We start from the raw sequence: 15,551 nt of genomic DNA, 5'->3' as shown, positions 1-15,551 counted from the left end.
TTTGGTTGTAAAATCTTGCTCTGGGCAAGTATTTGTAATATGTTTTTAGTTGAAAACTTTGGGTGTTTTTCATAAAAAAAAATTAGCGTGCTGGACTCCTAGAAAAATATTTGAAGCACATGCATTTAAAAAGTAAAGCAGTGCAACAGTGCGTGTTATAGAGGAGATCTATATATACACACACATATATATTTAGTGTTTTTGGAAACAAAAGTATTACTATGCATTGCTTGGAAAAGTGACAGAAACATTTGTGTGAGAACAATGTGGAATTTTTGCAGTGTATGTTTGTTCGGATTAAACATTCAGTGCTGTTGGGATTATTTGCTTGCCATAACAGCTATTAGTCTAAACACAGTGTAAAGGAGGCATATGGCAGTAATCATTAAAAATATACACTGCAAAGAAATACATGAATTTAGTAACTTTGTAACATTCAAATACAAATTTATTGATATATATTTCTTTATAGAAGGATAGTATATTTAGATTTGAGGTGACAATCTCCTTTCTCAGAAATGTTTTGTGGTTATTCAGTTTGACATATTTTAGGGAAACAGATAAATCACCATTTTAGTGGGGTGAGTAATCAAAACAAGTGAAAAAACTCTTAACACAGCAAGTGTTTTTTTAAGCTTTAGTCGTACTTGCTACAAGTAAGAAAGCAGGCTATGTTGAAGGGTAATTCTTTACATATTTTTTGCATTGTAGTGAAAAAACTCTGGAGTCTGGATCACTGACATGAGTATTTTGTGGTGTAATCTGGTAAGGAGAGCTAGCAGGGAAACAAATTTTTTGGAATTGTACTCCTCTAGAGTGATTACTGCTGTGGAATATGGAGCCAGGCTGTAGAAGTTACTGGGAAAGCTTTCTGTTTCTAAACCAAAATAAGTTAAATTTATTGTACTTCAGCAACTGCCTTGGTGAGAGTCTGTTTGAGTATTTATGTTTTTATAGTAACAGTGCATAAACATTTGAACATGTTGTGCTGCATGCTTGGAGGGCTGCTACTGTGCTGTAGTTATAGAACCATCTCATAAAATATTTTGGATTGGAAGGGACCTAAAAGCTCATCTAGTTCCAACACCCCTGTCATGGACAGAGACACCTTCCACAAAAATATTGCTTTAACAGTTATCAGAAGTAGGGAAAACTGATTATTCAAGGCTGGGAGTGCAGAAGTGTATCTGAAAGAGGCTGTGATGATGGCAATATTGTGAATGGCGGGTAGCTCAGGATAGGCAGCTCTTGGGATATTTTTCATGGAAAAATCTGTGATAGGCTAGTATTTTAAACTAGAAGAATTAATACTCTCTCTGAGGTATATCCCTGGCAGTCATAACTTTTTTGATATATTCAGAGAGTTTTCTATTTGTCTTACTATTATTGCATCATGTCTTAATCCTAGAAACAGTTTCTGGAGTTTTTTAAACTGTTCAGTTAATTCAATATTAATGAAGTCCATTTTTAAGAACTGTGTTTTCCAAGTGCAGGAGCAGGCAATTCCAGTATGTTGTGAGTCCAGCGAGTGAACCAGAAGACCAGTTTGGCTGAACAGTGAACTCCTCATGGAGCTCAAGAGGAAAAGGAAACTGTGTGATCTCTGTAAGCGAAGTCAGGCATCATAGAAAGAGTACAGACCTGTGGTTTGCATATTCCGGGAGAAGATTTGAAAGGCCAAAAAGTCAATTAGAGTCAAAACTTGCCTGTGCTCTATCTGACAACAGGGAAGGGCTTTTTAAAGTACATTAATAGCAAGGGAAAGTCTAAAGAAAACACTTGTTTTCTGAAGATACTTGGTGAAGGTGGTTGCCTGACTAATACAGATGTAGAAAGAGTAGAGACTGTTTTTTGCTTCCATCTTTAACAACACTGGTCGATCTTGAGCTGCTCAGTTCTTTGATTTGGAGGACCATGTATGTCAGTACAATCCGTTTGCAGACACTGAGATTGAAAGGAACCAGTTGTATCAGCTGGGTGTTCACAAGTCCATGGGGCCTGATGGGATTCATGCCAGAGTTCTGAAGGAGCTATTGGGTGTTGCAACAGGAGTGTTACTCAGTGTACAGGAAGGGTCTGAGGGAAGCCCTAATAAGCTATAGACCTGTTGGCCTAATCTCAGTTTCTGGAAACATTCTGAAGATTATTCTGGGTAATATTGAAAGGCATTTAGAGGAGCATCATGATCACCAGGCACAGTAAACAGGAGTTCACAAAGTGAACAGGACTTGTCCTGTTTTCTTATTTGATGTCCTTCTGTCACTAGGTCACTCATCTAGTGGATGAGGGAAAGGCTGTCATTTAAATTGTAGCCATATTGTGAGCCTGTCCTGTGTGAAGGACAAGCATGTCTTCTGTGGGTCATAGAAAGATGCTGTGTTACTGGCATAGTATAAACTGTCTGCTCCATTTGTAAAAGTAGCTGTAAAAGTAGAGTAAAATTTGCTTTATCTATATGAACTATGGAAACCACTTGGCTTACTGTGTGAGAAAGATCTTCTCTCCTGTATGGTGTTCTTAATTATTCCTACAGCAAGTCTATCCTTCATTCCTGCCCTTTACTCTGTGTGATTCTGTGTATGCACATAAGATAGAGGTATAATCCCTATACTTCTGGATAAAAGAAGTGGTTGCACTCATCACTTGGACTTTCCAACTATCTGAAATGTGTGTTTCTATTTCATACCAGTCATTTCTTTCCCACCAGTTAATGATTCACCATTCTGTCTCATTATTGTCTAGATAACTGTCTTAAACTAGATTTCATCCACTTGAGATAGCAAAAGTTTGGCAAGGCAAATTCTTTACTTGTGAACAGAGCAAGAAGGTTTCTTGGGAATCAGTAACTACAGTTCCATACATGTGTAGTCAGTCAGTCCAGGTTATAAACCATCCAGGATTCTGAAAAACTGTACCGTTTCTGCGTAAGTATTAAGCAACCAAGTTTAACATTCAGGCTGCAACATTTGAATGCTGTAAAATTTGGTTCAGTTTTTTTGTGTGGCAACTGAAATCTTGCACAAGATGAAGAGCAGCAGTGCAGCTACAGATTTGTAGTTAACAATTCATTTTAAAGGATAACAAAGACAGGGAAGAATACTGGAAGATTCCTTGTGAAATATATACCTGATTCTGGAGACACTGCAGAATGCATTGCAGCATCTGGATGAGTCTGTGGAGACTGGGTTTATTTTCTCTGTGTTATTAGAGTCAGGGCTGAGATGGATCATGCAGGACTATTTGGTTGCAATTGCTCAGCGGCCTCCAGATCTTGAGTTTCAGAAGGATTTACCTGCATAGGCTCAGCCACGTGGCTGCTTCATGAAAGTAAAGATACCTCAGGCAGCACCCATTAAACTCTGGCCTACTCTATCAGTGCACGTGAGGCCAGCCTGGGTGAACAAAGGGCAGTGCTAAGGTCAGGTAGCAAGCTCTGATAGATCCCAGGTGACTGTGCAGATACCTTCCTCTCTTTCTGCATGGCTCCATGAGTAACTGAGACTTGATTATAGTTTGATTTTTAAAAATTATTTCAAGAACCATTTTTGGCAAATCTCTTTCTGAAATGTTCACTTTTTAGGCTGAAAACTTAGGTAAAAACGATTTAGTCATCTGCATAGTAGTATATTTTTGTATTCTTTGTTTTTCATCATTAACTATAAAAAAACCCAACAAAATTTGTAAAACTTAGTCCTGTTGAAACGCTGACAGATAAAATGTTAAAATTCCGACTGCTGCTGAACGTTGGACTATTCTGTGAGTCTGACTTTAGTTCAAATGGCACAAACAGTGGATTAATTGCTCTGTCCTGCCGGCTCAGCACTAGCATCCAGGACACACTCATTTGGACTTCCTTGGCTTAAGCAAACACTTAATACATCTTCTGTGTCTGAACGCTTGTGTGTAACATGTAGCTCCCAGAGGGAGAATAATAAATACTCTGCTAGTATAGAATAAACTTCAGATGCTGCTTAGGTGAGCTGGCTTGAGTGCTGACATTTACCTGGCAAGATAATTTCCATGCCTAGCATGTCCCTAGTGCAATGGCTGGAAGTCTTGGAGGGAACTTTTTGGTGCTGTGTTCCTCAGGTCTGCTTGTAAGATATTGTTGTTAGATACTATAGATGAGAGCTGCTTAAGTATTTGTTTCCATGCAAGCCACACCTATAAACCCTCTATAAAAGAACTGACTTTTCTGGAGCCTCATTGTTCCCAAGGAACTAAGGTCATTGTAAGCTCCTGCAGCAGGAAAAGTGTGAAGGTAAAGACTTAGAATGGTAGTGATTTGCTATATTTAATTATGCAAAGCTTTTCTGTGGCAAAAATTACAGCACTATTCTTAGGTCAAACATCTTACTTCCCCTTCTTGCCCTCTCCGCTCCACATCCTGGGACAGAAAATGACATGTTTTTATTTCCTTCAATAAGGAAATAAAATGCTGTGTGTTGTAGTGTTTCTTGTAATCTAATGACCTCTGTTCCAGATTGAATCTTTTTTGATAAAGTGAGTGTATGCCGTTTTAAAACTTCTCCTAAAGACAGTTTGTCTAAGAAGCAGGAACAAACAGTGTCCATGGTATTAAAGGCAAGCCTGGTATTAAACAGGTCTTATGAATTTGGGCCAGTACCTGTTATCGCAATCCAGAATGCTCCAGCTGTGGTGACAGACTGAAGCAATACGGACTGTCTGGTAGTGCAGCATAATTTGGTCTATGTGAAGGAATTTATATGGGCTCCATCTTGCTGCTTCAGTGATATGTTTTTCCTTTTAAGCTCTTCAGTGTCTGTTATTCATTCCTTCTGAGCAACGGACTGAGGAACTAGCAAAAATGTTCCAGTATCAACTGTTGGCAATTTGGATGTTTGAGCTTAATGCCAGAAAATAGTAGGTTCAAACTGGACTTGGCAATAGTTTATTTCTTTCTTTGGTAGGTGAAATGTCTCATTAACATCTGTCTGTAGTATCTGGCACAGTTCATCATCCAGGACTGATGTTCTGCCAGAAACTGGCTTCTCAGTCAGTAGGGATGTGTTGAAATGACACTCAGTCAAACTTTTAGTGTGGTTTTCTTGCCTTTCTAGAGAAAGTTCACATTGGTTTCTGATGTTGCTGTTCCTTGGGACCCCTTGGTGGACCCCCATTACGGATGTAGGCACATTCCTAATAGACACATTCTTCATCTGTCTTCTGAGTGATTAAATTAATAGTTCCTAACTGGATTTAAAGCCTGTTTTTAAAATTACTTAATAGGCTGTCATTAGAGGGTCTAAAGGGAGGGAAAAAAGCAAATGTCACTGTACATGTTGACAAGTCTAACTCCATGCACTACTTCCCTTGGAAGTGCTAGTCTGCTGTTGCTGAACACAAGGGCATTTAGAAGTTAGTCACACCATGTGAAAAGCTTCAATAGTTACTTGTTGCAGTTAGATTGATTTGTCAAATCAAATAGCTTTCTTATTTTTACAGATTGTTTCAGGTGCTTTCTAAACAGTACAATCCTATCACAAATGTAACATTATAACATTATGACTCTAAAGAGAAAATCAGTTCTAAACATGCAAACACTACAAGAGGTATTAGTCTTACAGACTTGAAAAAACAGTATCAGGCTGCTTAAGTCTTTTGAAACAGATGAAATAACTGATTATTTGAGTAGCTTGTCAAAAAACTTGTGGACTGGACTGTCTCAAACTTGGCACAGACTAGAAATTGGAAAGGGAAGGCCAACCATTCCAAGGGGCTTCTTGGGAAGCCTCTGGAGCTGCTTCTTGTTGAGGTGCTGTGAGCTAGTTTTGGGATATGCAGGTAGGGTGTGGTTGAAGGGCTCTTAACTTAAGAAGGGCTAGAGGGTAGAGGTTTAGAAGAATAGGTCAGATACTGCATAAATTTCAGCTGGTATTGGGACAGCCCCAAGCTGTCAACTGAAGGAGTGACCTTATATGACAAATTGTTTCTCCTTCCTGCCTTCTCACTCTTAAAATACACTGAGTATATGTCCAAGGCCAGTGAATACTGGACATATTTTCAACTCTGAATTTTTTCCATGCCCTGTCCTGCTCTTCCTAATTTTTATTAACTATTCTGTCCATAGTGTCCTATTTTACTTTAGAGTGGTAGTGATTGCCAACAGACTGCATTAAACAATGACCTGCTGCTGCTGAGAGTGTCCAAAGCAGTTTTGTTAAAAAGTGTTTGCTTTTGTGTCCTATGCTCATACCTTCCAGACGGAGTGGCCAAACAGCCCATGCCCAGAAAGAACTGAGTGTTTTCTTTGTGATTGACTGAGCTGATTAAAAACAGTTCAGTGTTACTATCAACAGTCCAAAGAAATTGTTGTTTGGGGCCTTACTTAACACTAGATAGACCTTCTGTACCAAGAATGTGAATAATTTAAAAAATCCCGAAATCCTTCATTTCTTTTCTTGAGGTTTGATTAATTTGTTTTTCTTCTGTTATCTCCCAGTCAGTCATTCTCTAATACTAATAAGCTTTTTGGAATCTTTTTATCTCTTCACAGAATCTTGTGAGGTTAAATCACACTTTAATTAAGAGGTTTTTTCCCCTCTGTAGGTCAGCGTTTGTTTTTGCTCTGTAGATACCATAGAGAAACTCAGAGAGAAGGAAGAGGGAGGGAATGTGAAAGAAAATCTGTACAAAATAGAGCATAAAGGAGTTTAAAAAAATTGAACTATAGATATTATCTTGTGTTGCACTTTCTGGAAACTCTGTAAGAATTATTGGTACTAATTTAGCTGGAATGTATTACTGTAGATATATTTTATTTTTGGCTTCTCTCCCGTTCCAGTTTTCTCATACCCTTTCTTTGGCATGTATTCAAATCATAGAACATGTTGAGTTTATTTTGTTTCCTTTTATGAACAACAAATTCTGAGTATTTGCATAAAACCATTTTGCTTAACATGTAATGTGCTCCAAGCAAGAATTACTGATTTACAGTTTTGAGCAATTTCAGTTTCTCCAGCTTGCAAAGTGTCCATTTCCTACTTTAAACAACCCAAAATATTGAAGGAAATTACTTTAAAAAAAAGTGGGTCTTGAGTCCTTAAACTGTATATTTTTGAGATGAAGTTCTGAACATGATTTTTGTGCTAAGGACTTACCTACTGGTCTTTACTAAACCAAAAAGTTACCATGTTCTTTTTTGAAAACTCACTGCTTAAGTCTGTTTTCATAATTTTCAGCATTATTTTGAAAGCTTGTCTGTTCCTGCTGATTTTAAGTGAACTTTTGCACCAGGACTTTGCTGCTGACCTCTGGCTGTCAGTAGGAAATTGGTGGGTGTGAGAGATTAACGATACCCTAAACATAATCTGCAGTGCTTGTGTTATTACAGGGATGCAATCACAACTCCACATCTATGCTGGGTTCGCTTGTGGTGTCAAGCTGCTGTAGAGCAGAGAAAACCCTACCTCTTACCTCTTCATTTTAACTTCTTTCATTTCAGGGAAACCTGTGATTTGTGTATTTGACTTAATTCTGCAGGTTATAAAGTAATGTTTTACGGGCGGGGGGAGGGATTGAAGCTGATGGGAGGAATTCTTCCTGTTTTTGCAGACCATGAGTCCTGTCTGGGGAGCCATTACAAACTATTATGTTAGCTTCTTAGTTTATGTTCAGAAATTAAAGCCAGAGTTAACTCTTTTTGGATCTTTATTTTTCCTTTATTTGCCTTTGAATTCAGAAATTCTTATAAAAGTAGTTTTACTTGTCATTTCTTAGACTTTTAAAGAATAATAATGAAAAAATAGTTAAAATACAGTGATAAGTGTCAGAATATGCAGCAGATTCAGTGAACAGTGACATTCATATAAAATTCAGATTTGATTTTGTAGGAAATTAATGTAATGAATTTATGGAAAAAATGGTTGCGGAAGTCATGTAGAGTTCTGATTTCGTTATGTAGGTCACAAGGAAAGGTGAGTTTGATTCTAGTACCTGCTTCTTCTTGAGTCAAGTCTTCTTGATTTGTCAACATGAAGCACTTTTGGCAAAGCAGATAAGCAGATATCAGGAATTTGAAGTTTTGGACTGGGGATGAAGTTAGAAAGCTTTATAGCAAAGCTAAAACTGCTGTGGTCTTAGCAGTGAGTTGGATATTTTTATTTTCTGGTGTTTGTCCCACCAGCTGTTTAAATTTATTGCATATGTGGAGAAACATAATCCATCAATTACATGTTTAATCAGAGAACCTGTTCTCTTAACTGCATGCATGAAGATTTTTAACAAGGTGCTATATCCATCTTTAGGCTCCTATCCCCCTGTGCTGTTGGCTGCTGCTGTGTTGGGTTATGGGGGCTGTCGTAGGGATGGGGCCTGGGTGTACCTGCCCTGGTGTGTCCCTTGCCCTGGGAGTGAATTTAGGAGCTCCCTCTTTTAGCTCACACTTAGGGCTGTGCTCACTGAAGGAGATGCCTGTTCAGTCATTTTGTGTTAATTCTGTACACAGTGGTATTCATCTTGCTGTAGCTATTTCCTGTTATTTCTGACTTGCTAACTTATTTCCCCTTTAGTTTTGAGCAAGACAAAAAAAAAAGCGATCATAAGAACCACAATACTGGTAAAAAAGAGGAGTTATAGTAGTTCAAATAAGTTTAATTAATTGCAGTGAATGTTTAGATTTCAGGATGTCTGCTCAGAAAGGTTTGTGGTTAAACTGAAACAAGGCAATAGAGAAAACAATTCTTTAAACTTCGTATCACCAAAAACAGTTTTTCATGAGGAAATTCTGGGAACTGGAGTGCTGCTATTAGACAGAAAAGGTAGGCAGGGCAAGGCAAAATGTATGAAAGAAAGAAAATATTCAGAAGGAAGAATAAATATTGAGAAAGATATTGTTTAAAAATGACAGGTCCTGCCTCTCTTCTGTGGCTTTTTAGAGAAAGAGAAGGTGTTTGCTTTCTGTTGGAAATTTTCTTTGAGGGCTTCTGTGGTTGCAATAATTAATTTATGGTAAAATTTCCACGAGTGTAAGTACTTTCTAAGGATTCATCCCACCTTCAGGCAAGATTGGTTGGGGTTTTTTTGTGTGTGCAGATGATGCTGTTGTGTTTTGCTTTTTTTTTTTTAGCTTAGCAACAACTCTGTATTTAAGGGAAACCATAAATACATTGAAGGAAAACCATACATGAGAGAGAACTGGCAATGAATTTTGTAGGAAAAAACAATCTTGGTGGTATTTAAAGATTGGTATTTTTTATGATTTACTATTATATGAAGTAAAAGCTTATTCTGCTTGTGAAAATAGAGTTATTTTTTGAATTTTATAACCCATCAAGCTGAGCAAGGAAACATTCTTCAGCAAAGTGTTCCACAAACAATATGTTGGCATGCAGATTTGGACAGTTGCTGCTTCTATTGGCACAAGTAGAATTTTTTACTCACGTGTAAGGGAAATTAGACTTTGGCCTCAGTCAAATAAGTTTTCCAGAATTTACAGCACTTACAAAAAGATATAATTACCTTGCTCACAGGCGAATGCAAAGTCTGAGAGCAGCACCCAATGATTTCTTTGACTTTAAAATACTTGTGTTTAAACAAAAGATAGGAGAACTTTAATCTGGTTTGTATTTCCTGTATTTTCATTTGATGTCCTAAAGATGAATTTTGAAAAACTGGGACGGTTTTAGCAAAGAGCTTTAAGTATGATTAAAAACTTAGGGAACATCATGGAAAAACTGAAGGAGTTCAGTTCTTGTTTAAGAAATGGTATTGAGTGGGACTTGGTTGGAGGGGGTAGTGTTACAGGGGAGGTAAAGATGTAAATGTTTTCAGAGACCAGACTAATTCATTTCTTAGGGTGCAAACTGTAAAGATAAGTACCCATAAAATAATGTATCAGTGATTGTGGTGATTGGAAATACTTAAAAGACAAATTTGATCTTTTTAAGTACATGGCTGATTCATTAAAGAAGAGTTCCTGTTTTGTATTCGTTAGGAAGACAGATTGTTTATCACTGTAATCTCTTCTGGTTTTATAATCTGTGAAAATAATTATTGACGATATTTTGAAGTTGCTTTCCACCTTTTTCTGTAGAGTAATAGAATTGTTCAGGTAAGCCTTGGGAATTCAGCTAGTGCAGCTTCCTGCTTGGAGCAGGGCTGGCACTGAATTCAGTCCTGCTTGCCTGGGGATTTGTCTGGTTGGCCTTGCAGACTTCTGAGTCCCTGTTCCAGTGCTCTCATGACTTGCTGGAGAAAATGCTGTTTCCTTGGGGCAGGTGGGAGTCTGCCCAGCCATTCTGATGGTCCTCCATGCCACTGATCAGTGCCTGCTTGTACTGGGGGCCACAACCAGGCACAGGGCTCTGAGGTGTAGTGAGTGCCAAGTAAATGGGATTAATCATTTCCCTTGACCTCCTACCTAAACTTCTGGTAATACAGCCCAGTACATTGCTAGGTTTCCTTGTTATTTTTATCCTGTAGCTTTTTGGGGTTTTTAGCAGTTATTTTAGACTCTTTCCTCTGGGCGGTGCAATAACAAAAATATGTGGTTCTCTGTTGAGGTTTATAGGCCATAGTTTAAGAGCTAGTGCTGTTATAATTTCATCTGAATGTTCCTAAGTTGTCCAAAAAGCAAATTTTATCTAGTTAAACTTTTCTTTGAGGAAGGTTTAAATGAACAAGAGAATTATCTTCTAGAAGCCTGTGGTCTTTTGTAATTTAACCATTAAATGTGGAGTCTGCAAGATTGGAATTATTCAACTGTAGATAATGTGACTTGTGTTGGATAACTAAACTCTGAGACCTTGCTTACTCAGTTCTCTATCAACCATGTTAGAAAATTTGTTTAAAAGTGTGAATTGGGAAGAAAAAGGAGAAGAAACTAAGTGCAAAGTATACTAAACACTCCTTCTCTTTGAGATTTGAATTTAAGAGCAATTAAAACATTATTACTTTCATGCAAGCCTCCTTTTTCAGGTGAAGGAGACCTGTCTTGTTAACATTTTTTCAGCAAAGTATTTTTTTGGTTCTTTAATACAAGAAACTGGTAGGATGGACCTTGGTCTACTGTCCATGAATTTAAGGTTACCCCTAGCTCATGTTTTTCCCTCCTGAGTTAAAGATCACAGGTGTCATTAGAAACAGAGCTGGCTATGGGAGAGTCTGTCAATTGAGGCGATGACTGGGAGTCAGTGGGAAGCCACAATGAAGATATTAATGAAAGCAGGCTTTGGAGAAAATGGCCTAAGACAGAAACCATGGAGGAAGAGCAGGCAGTAGGGATTTGTGTGTGTCTGGTCAGGCTTTTCCGTGGTGACCTTGCCAGACTGTCACTGCTGTAGCCACCTGCTAGTGTTGGTGTTGCCAAGACTAGCATTCAGCACTGGGTCATGGACTTTAGCAGTGCAATGTAAGCTGTTTATTAGTATCTTTAAACCTCCCCAAAGCATGTGGTTAGACATGGCTGACTAATTATTTTTATTGTTTAATAATTTCCTGCTCTCTTAATATAATTTCCCAATTATATTCTCCCCCTATTTACCAGCTGCAGTTTTAATACAGTCCTTGGGTTGTACCAGTGACCCTTTTACTTGGCCTACCTCCATCTTTCTGTCCTGTTTTCTGTCAGCTGTCATTGCTACAAAATAGTGCAACATTTTCTGAACTTCCAACTGCTTTTTAACAGCAGAGTTCAGGTTTGGGTTAGGCTTGTTGGATCACATTTGCACAGGGCCAGGAAGAATGCCCTTTCCCCCTCCCCTTTTTTTCCCTTTTCCATGGAAACATGGGGCTATTTATTTTTAAAACAGTCACAGAGTTAATTTGGAGAAAGAAAACTCTTTCTGCTTGGAGTTATCCTGGGCCTCACAGCCGGGCTTGTTGCAGGCAATTGGAGATGACGTCACCTAACAACTTGCTGTGTTTTCAGTTCCGGAAGTTACTTCCTTGCACAAATTTATTGTCTGCACATTTTGTCTCCTCCCAGCCACCTACTTCTCACATTGGCCTTGCTACAGCTGCACTGCAGCTTCTGAGTTCTTTCCTTCCTCTTCTCTAGCCCCTTTTCCTTTCTTTGTCTTTGTGGTTGGTGAGTTGCAATGTTCCCCCAAAGGGACTACAATAGAAACTAAAACTCATTTAGTGCTTACTTTGTTAGTGTTTTAAAAAAGACTAAATTAATTTCAGTGGGAGGCTGAAAAGCTCTGCATGACAGAGAGGTTGCAGGGGAGAATCCACTAAGTTATGTGAACATAACAATGATCATCCTGCTTCGTGCCCACTGTAGAATGTACAGCTGTGAATACACAGAGTGTACTCTGAAAGCTGCATCTGTCGCTCAGTTGCTGGTTGAGTCTTCTCACAGGTGTGTTACTGGAGGATGATTTTGAATGTTCTGACATTTTCCAGAATACTCAAAATGATTGAGTTACCAGGTTAGCTGTTATGGGTAGGTTCATCTCTGTGTTTCAAATGGCTGAGTGTTTGGATGTTTATCATAAATTTTTAATGCTATTACAGGAGTAAAAAGAAAAGCTAAGAAACATGAAATATCCAATATTTTTTCTTGAGACCAAATTAAATAAGATTTACAGTACACAGAACTGTGTATTATCTGGCAGTTTGCTACTCAGGAGGGTTGAGGCACCAGTATAGTTTTATCACTTGAGCTAGTGAACGGAAAGACTAGCTGAATGTTTGCAGACCAGCCCGAGAGTTGAATTTATCTATTGCATCGGGTGAATTTTTACCCCTTCCTGTTCAGAATGTCATACAGTATTTTGATCCTTTATTGCAAGTTGTAGGAGCTATTTTGCTTAAATACTCAGAGACCCCGTTTCCTACCTTTTGTCTTCTTTTTTTTCTTGTATGCCTCATCCTCACCAAATCTTTAGATTCAGGCTTTTTTTTTCCTTAGCTTCCATGCTAGAATCTTGTTTCCAGTATCTGGCACAGGGTGGTACTGGGTAGAGAGGTATGCAGAGAGCGGACTCTGCTTTAAAAAAAAACAAAAACCAACCATGAAATGAACTGATTTGGCTGGTTAAAGTTTTGGACTTAAGCCAAATTTGAATCTTCCCTGTGAGTAGAGAGCAAGTTGTGGAAGTCAGTATGCTGTGTTACTGCTTTCCACAAATTCAGTGTGATGTGGTAGCAGTAAAACTTTTAAGTGGAATGTATCCCTGTAGCCTAGATGGCTCCTGTGAAGAACCTTGATCTGGATGTGTAACTTGACAAACTTATGGACTTGTAAACATGGGGGTTAATAAATACTGAATAAACTCTTTGGATGAATCAAGTTTGGGAACTGTGTGATACAGATTTATTTCCTGCTATCTGTGCTTTTGTTCACTTCTTCAACTGAATTGATAGCAGGATATGTTCTGTTAACACATGGCTCTCTTAAGCACTCTATGAATGCTTAGAAATTTAAAATGTCATGAAATTTTAAATGAAACATGCAAGCCTGGGTTAAACCTTCTGTTTTGTATTACCTTCTGTAGTAGTGATATTAAAAAAAAATCCTAAGTGACATGAAGAAAAGTATGGATTCAGGTTATAAACTGACTTCCATATTGAGAAATTTTAATAGTTGAACGTGTAATGCCTACACAAAAAAATTCTGGTGCTTTGTGTATGACTGGTGGTGTCAATGAGAAAAATCCCAAGTACTACAAGGCTGATGGTAAACTCAAGAAGATAAGAACACCAGTCCAGTAGGAAATACTGAAACTGAGTGTTCCAACCTTTGGCTGCAGTTTCTAATGTAGTCTTTGCAGAAGAGGAGGAATAATTGAGGGCAAAGCAAACCTGTAGTGATAATGTCTTCTACTTTCTCAAGGGTGATGGTGGCTTGCAACTCAGGTACAGAAAATAATTTTAATTTCATCTGAACCCTACAGTGCAGTCGGTTGCTGGAGTAGCTCACATCTATGTAGTCAAGTTCAGTTTTCATTTTATGCTGCAATAGATCAACAAAAATGTGAGAGCTTGAGCCCAAGTTTATTACTTTTCCTAAAGAGCAGTGTGAGCTGTGGGCTGAGACACAGACAGATTAAAAATTTGGAGTGGAAGAAAAAGTAGATAAAGGTTAGAAGAGAAGATGGTGGCCGCTGTTTCAGGGGACTGTTGGCACCATGACTTTCAACTGGCTTGAGCCAAGATTTGTGCATCAGTCTCAGTAGAAAACATTTCCTGATATTGTAGGCAGAAGGGCTAAGGTGCCTGGAGTTGCATAGCACCAATTACAAAACAGAAGTTAACACTGGAGCATTTTGCTGCAAATTCACAATTTAACTTAGGCTTAGGTCAATGTTTGCATGCTTATGTTACTGGCTTATGTGTAGACTTAAGTTGTGATAAGTGCTGTGTGTAATTCAAGGTGCCTTGCCCCTTCTGAGAGCTTCAGGACTCATGTGGAGTAGCCAGTTGCTATATATAATATAACTTGGTTCCTGTAATTCCTAACTGCTTTGGATACTGTGCTATCAAGGTGCTATTTTTATGTTTGCAGTTATTTTTCTATAAGGTGCTAATGATTCATTCTCCATCAATAATCTGTTTTTAAAAACCTCTTTTTTAATAAAATATTCTTAATGAGTAAAGTGTTTTTCTTCAGTTTGAAAAAAATATTTGTTTCATCCTCTTATTTTATCTTTTCTGTTTATAGGAGAGGTCTTCTCACAATATACATGGCTAATCAAGTAAGTAGTCCTTTATTTCAATAAAGAATAAAAACATGTGAGATCCATGGGAAAGGTTTTCTTTAAAGTTGATAGATGCTGAGATTCATTGCATTTTTAAAATTGTTGCAGGATTTTTCTTTAAGAAATATGTATAATTAGATAACTAAAACTCCCTTAAGAGCAAATTGTGATCAGAGGTCTTTCAGAAGTAGCTGTAAAGCAGAGGCTGAAATGTGGTTCATTGTACTATGCTCAAAGTTTTGTGTATTGTAGCCCCAAGAAGATGGTAATTTTGCATTTCTTTTCCATGATAGAATAGCATTTGGTACTTAAATGATTATTATTTTGCAGATGAGAAATCCAACACCATATACTTCAGTTTTGCAATTAATAATTTTACAACTTGGGTCAGTTGTGCATGCAAACAGTTATACCACATGATTGTATCAACTTAAATCTTGAGTCATATTTCTTTTACTCTCCTTCAAATAAATAACATTTATCTAAATGATGCTTTGTGCATTAACTTTTTATAAATATAAAATGCTTCTGTCACTTGATCATAGTCCTTTAGGAAAGATCTTACTTTGCCAAAGGAATTATGTAGTTTTTGTACAGTTTGAGTTGCATAAATGGTCACAGAAACTACAAAAAAGAAAACGAGAATTGTGTTCAGACTACTGAGAGAGTTTGCTTGGGCCTCAGTAGAGCTGTGCATGAGTCAAACTCTGATGGTGATGATAAGATTAATGACTAAAAGGGGTGAGACAAAGGCAATGTATCATAGTACAGATTAGGGTGATAAAATTAATAGGTTCTCTTCCGTCCTTGTACAGTCATTGTTGATGACTTGTAATTCTGAGTATTTTGTGGGGGCAGAGCTTTTGGAAGGAGCTGATATCATGA

General features: G+C 37.8%; 1 protein-coding gene across 1 annotated transcript in view; it reads left to right on the top strand.

The window, feature by feature from the left end:
* TMEM135 (transmembrane protein 135) overlaps positions 1-15,551 on the top strand; it is a 159,444-nt gene that overhangs the window by 20,611 nt on the left and 123,282 nt on the right. The window contains exon 4 of the mRNA XM_039718506.1: positions 14,630-14,663. Within this exon, the coding sequence (XP_039574440.1) occupies positions 14,630-14,663 (34 nt within the window). The remainder of the gene's footprint in view (positions 1-14,629; positions 14,664-15,551) is intronic.

The sequence above is a fragment of the Passer montanus genome, unplaced genomic scaffold (assembly GCF_014805655.1).
Source record: "Passer montanus isolate IOZ18808 unplaced genomic scaffold, ASM1480565v1 scaffold4, whole genome shotgun sequence".
Classification (NCBI taxonomy): domain Eukaryota; kingdom Metazoa; phylum Chordata; class Aves; order Passeriformes; family Passeridae; genus Passer; species Passer montanus.
The sequence above is the reverse complement of the archived record's forward strand: the minus strand, read 5'-3'. Positions and strand labels throughout refer to the sequence as shown.